Genomic DNA, 17491 nt, shown 5'->3' with positions numbered 1-17491 from the left:
ATACTTAGAAATGGTTAAGAGCCCTGGCTGCTGTGGCTCAGTGGATTGAGCGTCAGCCTGTGAGCCAAGTGTCGTTGGTTCGATTCCCAGTCAGAGCACATGACTAGGTTGCATGTCAGGTCCCCAGTTGGGGGCGCAATTGAGAGGCAACCACACAGTGATGTTTCTCTTCCTCTCTTTCTCCTTTCCCCTCTCTCTAAAAATAAATAAATAAACAAAACAACAAATAAATAAATAAATTATAAAAAAAAGAAATGGTTAAGAATGGTTAATATAACAAATGGTTAAGATAGTAAATTACATTTTGTGCTTTAAAAAAAAACAACTAAAAGAAGTTGAACAAGTCCAGAAGAGTGAGGTATTAAGGCTAAGGATATTATTTCTACTTTTAATAATTTGTCAGTAAATATCTTTAAAAAAAGATTGAGAAAGGTCATTGGAAATCTGGAGGGTCAACTTGTGAGAAAGTGAAAGACAGATCACCTATGAACTTGACTGAGGCTGGAAAGACTCAGAATGTTTTGGCTGTGAAATCTGGGGAGCATACAATCAGTAGTTTGAATTTGAGTTTAGGAGGTGGGGGAGAAACTAGCATTTCCCATGATTATTGCCCAGAAAGCTAGCCAGAATGATAGTACAAAACCTTAAATACTTCGGTTTGCGTATTTAGCCTCTCTGTGTTTAAAGTGAGCCCCAGATATTACTTGTATTTAATAACATAACCCCCCAAAACTCATTATCCCATGGTGTTACTTACGCCTGACAATATTAAAACCTAAACAATTCCAGCTGGAAAAATAATATGGAAGAGAGGATGCAAGCCTAAGTCCACGACAAAGAATGGCTTCTGGACCACTAGTATCACAAATAGCAATTTCTAAACGCCACCCTGGAGCAACCAAATCAGAGTCCCTGGGGATGGGGAATAGAACCTACATTTTTAATACACAATGTACTCTTAATATTTGAGAATGACTGAACTGAATCTTAAAGGGAGAAACTACTGTCATGTTCATGGAGGTTAGAACTCATTAGAGGCAAATACAGAGTTGAATGCTTAGGGGTATTCTTGATGATATCATGGCCATGATTCTTTGAGTTCCTCAGAGGTGCACTGAAGTTTTTTCTGCTGTTTTAAAGGAGGGACTGTTGGATTAAAGCAATCTCTTAGAAATATTAGAAGGGCCACATTTCAAGGTGAGACAAATAGTAGTTGGTGCTGCAAGAGCCAGCTATTGGGCTAAGCTTGACATCTTTAGAGCCACAATGAGAACTTCTACAGCTCTAAAGCAGGGATGACAGATAGCAAATATTTGGCATGAATGCCGTTCTTTTCTCTTTCCTTCTACATGCAGATTTCAAATTCTCTACATAGGATTCTAGGGCAGCCAATCAGCTGTAGTAACAAACAAGATGAAACCAATTTATTTACTTCTCCAGAGGCAGGGAAAAGATGGGGGAAGGACTGAGCTCTTTACACACACACACACACACACACAATTTGTGCACAGTAAAATTTACTTAGCTAAAAATTTAGAAATGTATAATACAGATGTAGTTTATAGACTTTGATTTCAACTTAGGTCTCTCTCTGAAAGGTATTATTAGTCCAGTAGAAATTTGGAAATGTTACAGTATCAGGAGAAAGCACAGATAATTGGAAGAAGTAACAAGAAAAAAGTGGGCCCTCCAAAAGAGAACTGAGTTTCACATTGGTTCATACTAGATCCCTGAATTTACATATTATCACCACAGCTACCCTTTAATCCTTAACCAAGCTTTGAAACTCTCAAGGAGAGAATCACACATATTACTTGTAGAAATAATCAACTTACTTGGAAACTTACTCTCTAATACAGAAAATTTAAGATGAAATTAGCAAACTGTGTTTTTCTTTCACCTTAAGTTAAATTAGTAGTGCATGAAAAAATGGAGAATGAAAATATTTTATTGCTCCAACATTTAAATACAATTTAATCTGAAGTTTTATAAACTTTATTTGATAATATCCAATAACTTGGTTTTCTAATTTACTGTATTATCTGTCTTTCCAAATAAACCCATAGCAGGTACTTTTGAAATAGCAATATATATACTAAATTTATTCCTTCATATAATGTTTCTAAAACATAATTAAAAGTGAAAATTTTCTTATAAAAATTATAAAAAGCTAGACTTAATTTTGCAGGGAAAATTTCATAAAACCTATCTTATGTTGAAAAAACAAGGGATGGGAGGAAATGAGTTTTTTTCTTAATATTTTGTTTTCAGAATAATACTAGAAAAATTGAAACCACACTTCTTTATTCAACTTGGTAAATTAATAGAGACCCTGAATACAAGAGCTCCAAGTATTAGTCCCAAAATCCTGTCTCTCAGAGTTGAAAAGAATTTCCAAGCTAATAACAATCTAATTTTTTCTGGTTTATTAATTCCCTTTAGCATACTGTACTAAGTGCATGTCTAGTCTCTGGCTTAAATAATTCTGGTAACATGGAGGTAATACTGCTTCTTGAAGTTTGTTCTCATGTTGAGCTGAAATCTATAAATCTACCATAACTCTCTATTCTGTCAGAAGCCTACTCAAACTATAATTCTAAGACTTAAATTTTTTTACATCTAAAATTTAAGTTGCAGCAATAATATACATAGAATAATTAAAAGAAAGTTACACTACATGTAACAACCTTTTTGAGTTGGTCACTATCTCCATTATGTCAGGGGTTAATCTTTTCACAATTAGGAATTCATTCATTGCTTTGGAGCACTAATCATTGAGGGGGCAGTACTTGCAAAAAGAAGTTAAACTTACAGAACTTCCACATATCTATAAGTGAATTTATATAGTATTTCCAATAGGATGTGATCCACCAGAGTAACAGCTATTAAGAGGTTATGTGTAGTCATATATATTAATTGTATAGGTTGATATATAAAATATGGTTTTATTAATTTTGATCAACACATTAATTATAGAATATCTATAGGTTGGAATAGATGTTATTTTAAATATATTAGATACATTTTTAAATAATATGCTCAATGAGAGTTCAGGTAAAGTATTTCTTAATTTAAATCAATGAGTCCAATTGTTAATTTTTAAAAAGCACCATAAACACACAGCAGTATATGTATAGTTCTCTATCCTATATGTATAGATGGACACAGGAAGATGGTGAAAATACATGCTTTTAAACGAAATTAGTATATTTCTTACCACATATATCTTAAGAAATAATCAGCATTTTAAGCTTTAGACTTTATTTTGTCACTTACCCTATTTTACTAATTATGAACCATCTGAGTGCCATGACATGTCCCAATATGGAAAATTAAATGACTAAACAAATTCTAAGTTTTCTTTAAGTTCTAATGTTTAATAGTCACTAAAACTTGTATTAATTCTTGAGTATAGAAATTATTCACTTTCTTTTACTAAGACATATACACCAAAGTTATTTATTAAAAATATGCATGTTTCCATGAATTTGAAAACCAAGCTTTTCATATATGGATTCATAGTTGTTCATTCCTATCAGAATTATCTCAAGATGGCTGTTAAAAAATCAGAGGGAACTAAGACAAGTTATTAAATGAAAGGATAAAAAGGAAATAATTTTTACCTAAATTCTAGTCAATTTATAAAAAATGTTGCTTGTTTTAAACTTCTCAAGGCAGAATGAGTAGCACTGAATCCTCTACCAAGATGCTGCCTACATTTGTTTTGACCAAGTTTCTCCTTCACTATCTTTTGTAGCAAAGGTAACGTCACATCAACCTACAGCAGTGGTTCTTAAGAGTGGTCACCACATCAGCTATATTGGTTCACCTGGGAAAGTGTCAGAAATGCAAATTTTTGGTCCTCTATCTCCTCTGTCCCCAGGCCCAAAGAACAGAAAGTCTGGAGGTGGGGGCTGGCAATCTGTGATTCAACAAACCCTCTAGGTGATTCTTAATCACAGCAAAGTTTGAAAACTATTGGCCTAGTGTAATAAGAGAAAAGTGTCTACCTGTAAATAGGGCAGTTATCTCAGTTTATCCCACTGAAGTTAAAGAAGAGGAAATTTAGTAATTAAATATGAAAATGAACAATGTAGGAAGAATAGGATGGCAGGAAAAGTGGCAAAAAAATCAATAAAACTCTCATAGATAAGATTCATTTCCAACTAATTTAACACAACCAGTTGTTTTTGGCTCATGAAAATAAAATGATAGACCCGCAGTGAAGAGTAATTTGTCTCCTCTCTGCCCTTACGAGTATAACTGAGATGATCCATCTACTTCTCATCTGATGCCTTTTAAAAGTATTGACATTTATTTGAAATATTGTTTGTTGAAATTAGAGGTTCAATCTGTAAACTATACTAAAGATCAGATAAATTGTATTAGCACCATACTTTACCCAACTAGATGAACTCTCATGTAAGCAAGTAAATGCCTCTTGGTTGAAATAGTCTCATTTATAGGAAACAGATTTGGATAAAATAATTCCAGTGATCTGAGTCAGATTTATTTATAGTGGTGATTGGGGGTATATTGTGCTTTCTTAGTTAGCAGACTAAATTTCAGAATAATTCTTGAAGGCAGTGTGGCCTGAATGAGCACAATCTTTGGCTTGTTGTCAATTTAGATTCAAATGTTAGTTCTAAAATATTGAACCAGTTTCTAAACCACTGGAAAATTATACTAAAATGGAGATGATAAGTGGGCTGTTATGGGGATCAGATATAGTAGATATAAAGGGCCCAGCAATGCCTAGTACATAGTGAGTATTCAATAAGTAATAGTTATTAGTATTAATACATTTTGACTCTTTCTTTTGTTACCACCTTCCTTTTTAGAATGGTCATGGTGGGGACTTCCAGTCAAGATGGCAGCATAGGCAGACACCTTTTGCCTCTTCACACAACTGCATCAAAATTATAACTAAAATGTAGAACAACCATCACTCAGAACTGTCAGAAATCGAGTTGAATGGAAGTCTGACACTATGAAACTAAAGAAACCACATTCATCCAGACTGGTAGGAGTGGGGCAGACATGGAACGGGCTGGTTCCTCACTCACGTGTGGTGGATAAAAATTAGGGAGGGAAATCTCAGGAGGGAGGAGTCCTAGCCCCACACCAGGCCCCCAACCAAGGGTTCCAGTGCCAGGAAGATAAGTCCCCACAACTTCTGCAAAAACCATCAAGGATTGAGTCAGTGAAAGAAACTGCTGGAGCCCAGTGTAGTTCCTCTTAAAGAACCCACACATGGACTCACCTACTCAGACTCACACCCTTTGAGCTCCAGCACTGGGTAGCAGCTTGAAAGCCACCGGTTGTGTACAGGGAGGAGCTGGAGTGTCTGGACTCAAGGCCACCAGAGGCCATTGTCTCTTTTCTAAGCCTTACCCCCAAAGAGCCACAGAGCCAGCAAGCTGGTGCCATATCCTAGTCTCCATCACTCTAGCTAACACTGACCTGCCAGGAAATCCCCAGAGACTCTGCCCCATCCAACTTATGGGCCCACCCAAGCTGCTTTTCCATATAAATGGCAGTCTTGGCTCATTCTGCACAACTTCCTAAATTCTCTCAAACAAGCAACAGCTAGCTTCAGTGAGCGCCAGGCCTGGCACTAACATCCTGCAGCCAGCCTAGATTCACAGCCTGGCTTCGCCTGGGAATCTCCAAGCCCAGCACAAGTAGCAGCCATCTCAGATTGCTTTGTAGCTCAGGCAGGGTTGCCCTGCGAAAAACACAGTGGGGGCTGACCTTGGCCTGCACTACCTGGGAAACCCCAGGGCCAGTGCACCCAGTGAACAACTATAGATCAGGGTGGAGCACCACCACCCTGCCCTTGCAAGCTGATCCTCCATGGATGGCGGAGGTTGGTGATCAGTGGTCACAGCCAATCCTTGCAGCTGGCTGGCCTAGGTAAATCCCTTCCATTGATCTGCCAACAGCAACCAAGGCTCTACTAGAAGAGGAGGGTATATTCAGCCCACATGAAGGGTGCACCTTAGTAACCAGCTTGGGTGACAGGGGAGGCTGTGCCACTGGACCCTACAGGACACCAACTACATTAGGCCACACTACCAAGATGCAGAGTCAAAGCAGCTCTACCTAATCCATATAAACAAACACAGGGAGGCTGCCAAAAGGAAGAGACAAGGAAACACGGTCCAAATGAAAAAACAGATCAAAACTCCAGAAAAAGAACTAAACAAAATGGAGATAAGCAATCTATAACATGTAGAGTTCAAAACACTGGTTATAAGGATGCTCAAGGAACTCATTGAGGACCTCAGCAGCAAAAAGAGATCCAGTCAGAAACAAATAAACAAATAAATTTAAATAAAGAACAATTTACAGGGAAACAACAGTAGAGTGTATGAAGCCAAGAATTAAATAAAAGATTTGGAAAATAAGGAAATAAAAACAACTGGTCAGATCAAGACGACAAAAGAATGCAAAAAAAACAGGACAGCATAAGCAGCCTCTGGGACAACTTCAAGAGGTCTAACATTTACATCATAGGGGTGCCAGAACGAGAAGAGAAAGAGCAAGAAATTGGAAATTTATTTGAAAAAACAATGAAAGAAAACTTCCCTAATTTGGTGAAGGAAATAGACATGCAAGTCCAGGAAGCACAGAGTGTCCTAAACAAGATGGATGTGAAGAAGTCCACTCCAAGACACTCATAATTAAATTGCCAAAGGTTATTGATAAAGAGAGAATCTTAAAAGCAGCAAGAGAAAAGCAGAGAGTTACCTACAAAGGAGTTCTCGTAAGATTGTCAGCTGACTTCTCAAAAGAAACTTTGCTGGCTAGAAGAGATTGGCAAGAAATATTCAAAGTCATAAAAAGCAGGGACCTATAGCCAAGACTGCTCTACCCAGCAAAGCTATCATTTAGAATCGAAGGGCAGATACAGAGCTTCCCAGACAAGAAAAAACTAAAGGAGTTCATCATCACCAAACCATTATACGAAATGATAAAGGGACTTAAGAAAAAAAAAGATCAAAACGATGAACAATAAAATGGCAAAAATACATGTCTATCAACAATTGAATCTAAAAAACACACTAAGAAAACAAAAAGAACAGAGACAGAATCACAGATACAGAGAGCTTTTTGATGGTTGCCAGATGGGAGGAGGGTGTGGGGGAATGGGTGAAGAGGTGAGGGGATTAAGAAGTACAAATGGTAGTTACAGAATAGCCATGGGGTTGTAAAGTCCAGTATAGGAAATGGAGCAGCCAAAGAACCCACGCATGACTCATGGACATGAACAAAGGTATGGGGATTGCCTGAGGGAGTGGTGGTGCTGGGCGGAGGGGAGGTAAAGGGGGGAAAAATCAGGACAACTGTAATAGCATAATCAATAAAATATAATTTAAAAAAATGGTCATGGTGCAATATTCCTAAAGGCTAAATTCATTTCTGAAATTTCCTGTCAATCACGCTAATCAAAATATTTTCTGAACATCCACCGAGCATTGAAAAGTTGGAGTAACTGACCTTTCAGTTCATATCATCCCAAGTGGAATATTTTTATTCATCCTTAAAGGTTATATAGAAATATGGTAAGAGTGTTGACATTAGTTGAGTGAAGTAATAGCCCTTCTTTGTCACAGTCTATAGATCTAGTTCATAGGGCAATTTATAAATTTTCAAAGAGCAGCTTTAGTCTTTATTGTTTTAAATAAATAGGATGAAGTAGGGCATTGGTCATAGTAGAAGAAATTAGCGTTCTTATCTACTTCCAACAGGTTACAGTGTATGGAGGGAGGGAAAGGAGGGAAGAAATGAACAAAATACATGTGCATATACACTTCAAAATACACTTTGGTTGCTCTTGAATATTGTCTTTGATAAACATAGAGGCACCAAAAAGAGATGTCCAAGGTGTCACTTTTTCAAAATCCTCTCTATTGACAGTGGGGTAGCACGGCGTACGGAAGAATCAAGGTGCCTAAATAAATGTCTCAACAGAAGCCTCACGGGCTTCTTCTCTTCCCCTCCACTCATCAACCTTTGCAGTACCCCAAGGCTAAAAGCAAATAAACAGACCAGTTTTGATGTTTTACTTTGCATACCCAACTACTCATAAGTCCTTTAAATTAGAACCACAGTGTTCACAGTTAAGTGTCCTTCCTTATTTTCTTTGCTAAACATAATTATTTGTGACACAGGATGTTCAACAGGACCAAGGAAAAAGAGGTCAAAAGCAGTACTTGATTCTCAGGGACCACTGCAAAGATAGTTGCAGCGCATTATTTAGTAATGTACCGTAATTTAGTTATTTTTAGAAACAATGACATTTCAAGAAGCAATGTTAATTTTTAAAATTCTTCTGCAATGCAGAATATGAGAAATGATTATAGAATGTGTAGAAACAAGTGATGATTCCAAAGAATGAGATCTCATATAGATAAAAAAAAGTACATAAAAAAATATCAAAGCATAGGATAGCTATGTAGTTTATACACAACAATTTGATCTTAAGAAGAAATAGGAACAAAATTTTATTTTGTTTGGCTAAACTGATACATACATAAAACGGACACTTCTGCATGTTCTTTGGGTATCACCACAGGTTGCTGCCTTTTTATAGTTCTTTTTAATATAAAGAATCTCTTACACTTTCCAATTCTGGTATTCTCCATCTATTTTTTTTCTTTCTTCCTCCATTGATATAGCATTTAAAAAGTTTGGAGGAGGAGGGAACCTTACCCTTTCAGCTCAATCTTGTTCATTTTACATATATGGAAGCCATTCAAGAGAAGTTCAAATAATTTGTTCTGGGTCAGGCCATACATGGCAGAATTAGGTATCATTATTCTTTCTCAAATGCTCTTTTAAAGGTTAAATATACAAGGACTTAGTTTTGAGAATGTCTTGTGCCTTTTCATTTCTGTTAGATTGATTTCTTTTGTTACAGGCAAGCAAAATAACCAGGCACTACCATTCAGTTTTCTCTTTCTTCTTGTATATTAGCTGCCTCTAGGCAACCATCTCATCAAATCCACAACAAATAACCAATAATATTCTGAAGAAAAGAATTATCCTACAGAACCGCTTACTCTAAGAAAAAGAAAATACTAAATATTTCTAATATAGGAGTCTCAGATAAAAGAAATTCTGACTTTAATCAGACAAAATAAAATAATCAGATTTATACCATTATTTTGATAAAGACAAAAACCAACAAAAGTGCCCCCCCCCCACAATTTTACACTTTGAGCAACTTAATTTTTAAACACTCTGAACACTTTTCTTAGGGTATTACTTTCCCTTTACTTTACCCCTAATATTTTCTGGGAACGGTGAAAACTTTGAATGGAATAACACAGAAGCAAAAACTTTGAATAGAGTAACACAGAAGCCAAGTATAAGGGGGTAAAAAAGAAGACAGACAACTCCTATTCAATTTTAGAAAAAAGTCAATAACATTCAAGAAGAAAATATATTCCATTTAAGTTCATATTCACTTCACAAACTACATATAAATCATTTTAAACTTAAACAAGTGTCCAGAGGTATTTACCAATGCTATAGATTCTGCAAAGGATAATTAATTGTCATTAAAAGAAGCAAACTCTTATACTTTAAAAATATATATCTAAGAGGATCCTGTCTTCTAACACCTCTCTTATTTTACAAACAAAAAATCATACCACCAATTACGGAGATTCTAGAGTTTAAACCAATGCTTTACTTTTTAAAAACCTTTTAACATTTTTGTAAAATTGCAGAAACCAGTCCAATAAAAAATTCTTTCTCAATCCACATATTCTTTAAGATATTCCTAATAGTATTGGATCTTTTACCCTCATTGCTTTAATTTATAATAAGACAGTATCTTCAAGATTTAAGTATGAAAACTTTAATTTTTCAGATAATAATTTTTCTTGGTGGTCCTTAGAAAAGTGAACTTAAATGCCCCCTTCATGTGAATAAAAAGTTATTATTTTGCAGGGAAGAGCAGCTTTGTTCACATTTTCAGGAATAATAATCATGCTAACTCCATTTTAAAATAATTATATTTGTTCTTTTTTATCTTTCCAGCATAGAATGGAGATGGTTTAGTTGTATTTGTATCCTCATAACCCCAAAGTTTTTATACTTTCCCCAAATCATCATTGCACCTTCTGGTCCCAAGGATATCTGACAGATTCTGTGTCCTTCAAATGGGGAATCAATGATTTAAACAATAAAGACAATTTTATCCCTTTGTTTAGTCTTGGATTTGACTCAGTTGTCAAATGAATTACTCATCAATAATCTTATGCCTTTCTCATCAAAAACAAAAAAACTCATATTAAAAAGATCAAAAGATTTCAACAGTCATAACATAAATTTTCTCTATAGTTCCAACACTCATTTGCTCTCAAACTCATTTACTTTCTTTCTAAAAATAATTGTAACAGAATCAGGAAAAATTGACTGAAAGTGGTAATTTGTTAAAATTTTTAATATGGGTGATTTTCATTAGAACATAGTTAATCTAAAATAACACTAGGTTAAAGAATTTAATATCCTGGGGTCTTGATCTGTATTACTTCAGGAAAAAGGTCAGTACTTTTTTGAGGGAAAAAAGAGGAGGATAATAAGAAGGCAAGATGGTTAGGCATAGGGAAGGGAAACAATATTTATACATTTTAAAATTAATATATACATGTAGTATTTGCATGTTAAGTAAATATCAATGGGATTCATTCAAAATTTCCTTGAGGTTCTCTTGGTGTAATAACATATGTTAACTAGATCAAGTATGGTTATCTAAGAAAAAGGAAAATAATCACTTATAATGACATATCTAAAATTGATAGTACTGGGTACAGGATGGTGTATGTGACATGTTTTCATTTGTACGTTTAGAAAGAATATATGTACATACACATATGCTTGTATATGTAGAGTAACTCTAGAAAGATGTGCAAGAAATTGGTAACATTGGTTGCTACTTTTTACTTTCTTCCCATCTGTAGCATGTAAATATTGTTTTTCTTACGCAAAAATATTGATTAAAAACCCACTACTAAAATAAATTGAAATTACCTAAAAGTCATGTCAAATTAAGAAACAAGACTTTTTTTCTTATATTATACAAAAAAATATACTAGCACATATTGTTTTTCTTAGCTCCACCTACATAAATTTGGGTAAATTTACTTTATGACAGAGTAACTGTAAACTAAAAACTCAGTTTTCACACGACATGAAATTGGGAAAACACATTTTCCCTGTACCTCACTGCTACAACATTGTGGACTATGGATTGTTTTAACAGCATGCTAACATCCTTATTGTCTTTCTCAGATGAACTAGCCATTAGCCACTATTTTTTCTACGAAATTCAAGAAATCTTTAAGCTAACTTTAGAGCGATTTTAAGAATCTTATTTGGCAGTAATAAATTTTATACCTGTATTGGCAAAAATCAATTTTAACTTCTTAGTGGTTTACTTTAGATTTTATCCTGCCAAAGATGTTTGGTGTTTTGGTAAAGACAGACTTTACACTATGTGGTGACTAAGCAAAGTCCTTACAGAAAGCTTGAAATTAAATTTTTATAAGTAGTTCTAATAAAAGACATTTCAAAATAAGCAGGAAAAGAAAACTTACACTTATGAAAAAATTATTTTCAGGACACCACTTAAAAATTCAAATTAAGTCCTATTCACTTAAATGTTAATAAACCAAAAAACAAAACCTAAAGGAATGATAGTACATTTTTCAATGGTAGCTGCTTATTAAAAACGAGTGTCTAAGGGTATATTCCAATTTCATCCTTTTCAAATTGTGCAGCTCAGGTAAATGTTTATTTTACTGAAAATTTTTGCAAAATTACAATATAAATACATGATTATATTAAGATAGAATGATTATATATGATGTATTCTTATCCAGATATAAAATAAATGCAGTAAATATAGCATACTCTTGATGAATTGTTAGTACACAGTGCTTCTTAGTAAAGTACATACAATCTATTATTAAGCAACAATTATCTAGTTTTCAAAGGTACATCTTAGGGAGTTTTTAGGATGAAAGGACACACTATGCCCCCCAATACCCTTTTTGTTTGGTGAAATTTCTTCTGCAAATTCTGAAATAATATATTTATCTCAGCAATTGTTCTTGGGCTCTTTGCATTTCCTCAATTTGAAATTTTATTTCTTTAGTCTGGGTTCTTCCTTAATGACACCGTGTGAGCCAACCATATTTTTAATTCTAATAGTCATGTACTGTCATTAGTTATTTAAACACAGATCAACAATGAAACAGAATCATTCAAAATTTTTTGTCAGCACAAATTCCCCAAATTAACTTTCAGGGTATTATGGGGTGTCTCAATTGTAATATTAATCTGGGTTAGAAATAGGTTTTTCAAATTGATTCTAATCCTGAAAAATACAAATATGAACTCTACTTTGAAATTCTTTGTCAAACATATTGGGATTTATTTCAAAAGAATCTCCTACCCTTCTCCATTACACTGATTTAATGGAAACTTTTTACTACAGCAGTTCCAACACAAACATATGCATGCAAGAGATCACCCTATAGATTCTAACTACATAGTTATCGAAACATATCCCACCTGTCAAGTGGCATAAATGTACATCTTATATATACAAAAGGTAAAGTGCATTATTAAATTAGTGAACTGACAGATTGTCTGCCTGGATCATATAGCTTTCAAATAGACAAATGTGAAATTCTCCCATTAGAACCAATTATTTCAAGAGGTTCCAACTAGCTTTTCCACCCTGTCATTTATTTTTTGGCCATGCTCTTTAGTGCAAATAAGCTTGTGTTTGACTCAAGTTTAAGGGACATGGCAATTTGGGGCTTTAACAAGAAAAATTATAAAATGTGGCAGAACGTTAATACTTTTATAATACATTGCATCTTTTGCATATAAGCAACAGATTAATGCTGCTTTCAATTGCTAGGAGCACACTGCCAACTATTATGAGGAACCCGTTTCCAAATTTCATACTATTAGCTTATATTATTACAGTTTGGGTCTGTACCACATTAGCTTAGGTTATTATGTGCAAACATCATCAGTGTTTTAGAATTATACAGTAATTTTGGTTACTAACTTTAACATTCATTTTTTTGACTTCTAACATCCGGATGCCTTAAGAGTTTGTCTTCAAGGCAGGGATCCTATTATTTTGAAGAATACCATGTACACTTGCAGCTCCATTTATGTCACAAATGACAATAAATAAAATGTATATTGCACAGATAAGAATAGTAGCTTATTTTATAAGATACATGGCAATACATGTTCTAATACCAGAGTTTTGAACTGGATCTTATTTGATTATGGCTAATGATTGATCGGGAATTTTACTTATCAAAAAACATAGCATAATTTCATTTTTCAATGAATACATTAAGTCTGAAAAAAATGAAACAAAAGGACTGGCAGAAGGCTTAATGATTCTAAAGTATATTCAATTGCCGGTAATATATGGTATATATGCATCTATCCAATCTGTAGCTTTGAGATGATAAAAACTTTGACGTATACATACAACATAGAAAATTTGGCTGCTTAACTAATTGTTTAGTTAAATAATTAGTGCAAAGTTAAACTAATAATATTTATATACAATAAATTAAAGATTTATCTTTATGTCTGACATAGTATTGTGTGTATATATAATATGTAACAGATATTATATACACACATACATATATGTATATATATAGACACTCAAATATTATCAGACTAAAAATCAAAAAAGAAATAATTTAGGCTTAATGGATATAAATATTTTAGAAGGGAAGGTTTTAAGAGAGAGTATACAGTCACAGCTATAGTGACAGGAACACTGAAATACCGGAATACTCACAGCTCCAGTTTGCCAAAATCTGACAGGTTGATTATTATTAATAGGCACTATGATGGGCAGCAATAACAATCAGTAGTACAGTAATTCAAGTGCACACCACTCCTTTATATACCCAAAACTACTTTTATCAAGCCTACAACAGTTAATTTACAGTTAGGACTGTTTAAAGAGCCTTGCTACTTTCAGGGTCTCAACACCCACCATGTGCTATTAACTCTAGTACTAACATTATCTTCTAACCTTCAGTTGTTCCATAGTGACCAGATGGTCCACAGTTAGAATGAACTAATAACATTCCTTCATACTACATGAGGAAATGTGAAATACAATCTGCAAACCCAAACCAGAGCATAGGTCTGGGTTATTGAATGCTTGTTTTTAAGTAACACAAACCAGTGAAATTAATTTTCTTAATTCATATTATAAAGTTTCCTTAGTGACCTTATTTAAACGTATTTGGGGACAAATCTCTAAAGGAAAAAAAAATTGTTAAAATAACCTTGAGTTACTTATAACATATAAAAGAAAAGCTATATTCTGATCTCAATCCATGCAGCCAGCTCTCATCAATGAGAGCTATATTTGGGGGTTGAAATCAGTGTCTGGCCCTCAAACATGGTTATATGGACTTATTGTGTGGGAGGGGAATAAAGCCAAGATAAAAGACAATAATTTCATTCAGAAGAAATGCAGCACAACAGATAAAAATTCAGTTAGTTAATACAGGGTGGGTTGGTACACATATACACTATACCACTTGGTAAAAAAATTGCTTAGGTGTTGAAAAATTGCTGTGGCACTTCCTGGAAAGTAATTTTTAATACATGTAAATGGGTGAGGCTTTTGTAAAGTAAACGTTTTTAAGTATTATAAAGAGCACCTTGGAAAATGCCTAAATTTTCCTTTCAAATATATTATAACCAATCTTCAAATAATGTTTTTCCCAGGCTGAAAATTTATATTCTAAATGCTTTTTAGAAAAACCCTCCCCCCGCCCCTGGAATGAAAACACCTGTAAAAGTCAGGTTTATACTGGAAGTGTTTTATGGGTAGCAGTTGCAAAAATGCTACTAAAATATATTATTACAGATGTATTTTTATATCAGTGAACTGGTGCACCAACCTCTCTGAAATAGTGTTAAGAAGAAGCATAAGATATAACACCTTAAGTCCATGATATATTTTTGGGAAAAAAAACCTCTCATAACCTTCAAATTAGCATGAAAAGCTAAAACACCAAGATTTCCATGGCAAAGCCACAGGACAAAGCTTCCCCCTCAACAGTGACAAAGAAATAATTCCTGAAACTTTGGAAAGTCAATAAAAATATATGATACAATAAACACAAGTGAAGATGGGATTGATTGCAACTAATTTAGAATAACCAATTAAAACTTTCCCATGGCTTTGATATAGCAACTAAAAACTGTAGGGTTACCACAAAATTTGAAATTATAGAATATTATAGAATACTATAAGATTTGATACTTTAATGGTACTGTTTAATATTCAGTTATCCAATGGACAATTAATAGTTTCTTCTTGTAGTTTTATAAATAAGTAAATATTTATACTATAGTTGAGGTCAATTTCTGTTTCTGTGGTAACTGTCCTACAGGTTAACTTAGCAGCTTTTAATGAAGTAGGAATGGGATCCTTTTGGGGGGAACTTGTTAAATAGTAATTCACACTTCCATATTAAGTATATGTATCTTTTTTCAGGATTATGTCATAGTGCAATGTAAATCTTAGTTATTTAGAAGGTCAGAATGTCACATTTTGTGCTGATCTGCATACTTCGATAGTCTGGAGCAGATGAAGCAGCTAAACTATTTAGTTCTGGGAAGGTGGGAATTCCCATAAGAATTATAGTGTTCTATGTATAACATAACATGAGAATCGGACTCCTTGAAGTATAAATTATAGAGGTATTACTAATAACAAAGGGCCAAAAAAGAGGAAAAACTTCTTCAAATGAATATGGATCAGTACTTTTGGCCAATTTATGATTTAAAATTTTGCCTGATGGAGTTCAATTTCACTCTAGTCGAGGCATTCTTGTTCTTCACCACTGGCCCTTCTGTCATCCATTCTCTTTTCCTTATGGCTGTTGCATATTTTCCTCATCTCTTCTTCATACTTGATAAAATTCTCCCCAAACCTTGTCCACGCTTTGAATGGGACAGTAATAGTATTACGGTAAGGTGGCCTCACCTCACTTACCTTCAGGAAAATTCCATATTTATTAGAGCCCACATCAAAGTAGAACCTTTTATTGTCCACTCTGAAAGAAGTCCCCTCTGGGAGTTCAAGCGGGTCATCGTCTCCACCTCTTCGTTCTTCTATGTCCCCCTCGCCATAGTCTTCAATGAGCTGAACCAAGGCATCACGAAACTCAATCATTCCTTGTGCTGGGAGGACAATAGTCTGTTCTTGGCCCAAACTGTGGCCAAAATAACCTATCATGCCAGTCCCCCGCATCATGGTTTGTCTGATCCTTAGGAAGCGACCCCGCTGGTTTTCCTTTAGGTCTAGATAATACTTCCTATTGTCCCTCTCTATGTAGTCTGTTTTGAGGACACTGTGAGGGTGCTCCTCGGACCCCACGGAGACTGGTGGGGAGGGTGCCGGGTGCTTCTGTCTCCTCCGGGAGCCTTGCTCTTTGCCGTGGCCATGCTCTTGCCGGTGGCCTTTCAGGCCCAGGTGGGCGTAATGCTCGATAAAGTCCCCTAGACAGTCCTTCAGCTCCGCGGCCACCGACAGGGAGAGGGTCAGTTTACTCTTCCTGATATTGTCCTGCCGGCCTCTCCCGATCCAGACTTCGGCTATCTTTAGGAACCGGCCGCGGGAGCTTTGCTTCACGTCTAGGTAAAACCTCTTTTTCTGGATGTCCACTCGTTTGGAGGCCAGCTCCTGGATCTCGGCTGCGCCCCCAGGCTGATGAGGGGTGGCTAGAGCCGCGTAGTGGGAGTAGTGGGAGTGCTGGGCCTGGGGATAGAGTCTACTCTTGCTTAGGCCAGAGCCCCCCACATTCTTGCCTCCGCGGCCGCCGCCGCCTCCCCTTCGCCTGGCTCTTTCCATCTTCAGCTGCAAGTGACAAACAGACACACGGGGCGGGGTGGGGGAGGGGTGTTGAGAACAATCGCAGACGCCCCTCGGCCTGCGCCGCCCCCGCCGCCTCTTCCCGGGACCCCCACGCCAGGCTCGGCTCCCAAGGCGCCGGCAGCCGCAGCGCCCAGCTCCTGCCCCAGCCGGAGGGTCGGCGGCGGCCGGCGGCAGACCCAGTTCTGCACCGCGCGCTCAGCATCCCTCCGCCGCCCCTGGCCTACCGCTCTGGCTCGCCGGCGGGCGCCCGCCTGGGGCTCGGGAGCCCCGGGGTCCCCAGCCGGCAGACACTCACATCAGCACTGCCATCACCGCCGTCGCCGATGCCCTTCACGACCGCCGCCGCCGCCAGCTCTCGGCCCCTCTGCTGCAGCCGCCGCCCCCCGCCTGCTCCCCCGCGGTCGCCGATCGCACCGCCCCGCGCCGGAGCAGCCGGGCAGGGGCATCGCCCGCGGCACCCACAGCCGCCGCCGCTCCTGCGGCCGCTGCGGGGGCCACCGCCTCTCTCCGGGCACCGGTCGGACC

General features: G+C 36.5%; 1 protein-coding gene across 1 annotated transcript; it reads right to left on the bottom strand.

Annotated features, from left to right (window-relative positions):
- Positions 1 to 15794: 15794 nt before the first annotated feature.
- Positions 15795 to 16942, bottom strand: PURG (purine rich element binding protein G). Its single transcript, XM_090258248.1, has one exon. It carries the CDS (start codon positions 16940 to 16942, stop codon positions 15905 to 15907), a length of 1038 nt encoding a protein of 345 aa, XP_090114374.1. The 3' UTR covers positions 15795 to 15904.
- Between the last annotated feature and the right edge of the window lie 549 nt (positions 16943 to 17491).

The sequence above is a fragment of the Furipterus horrens genome, unplaced genomic scaffold (genome assembly GCF_987537825.1).
Source record: "Furipterus horrens unplaced genomic scaffold, mFurHor1.1.pri manual_scaffold_12, whole genome shotgun sequence".
Lineage (NCBI taxonomy): Eukaryota > Metazoa > Chordata > Mammalia > Chiroptera > Furipteridae > Furipterus > Furipterus horrens.
The sequence above is the reverse complement of the archived record's forward strand: the minus strand, read 5'-3'. Positions and strand labels throughout refer to the sequence as shown.

Coding starts and splice junctions, on each gene's coding strand:
- PURG (XM_090258248.1), bottom strand. CDS start 16,942: ATGGAAAGAGCCAGGCGAAGGGGAGGCGGCGGCGGCCGCGGAGGCAAG.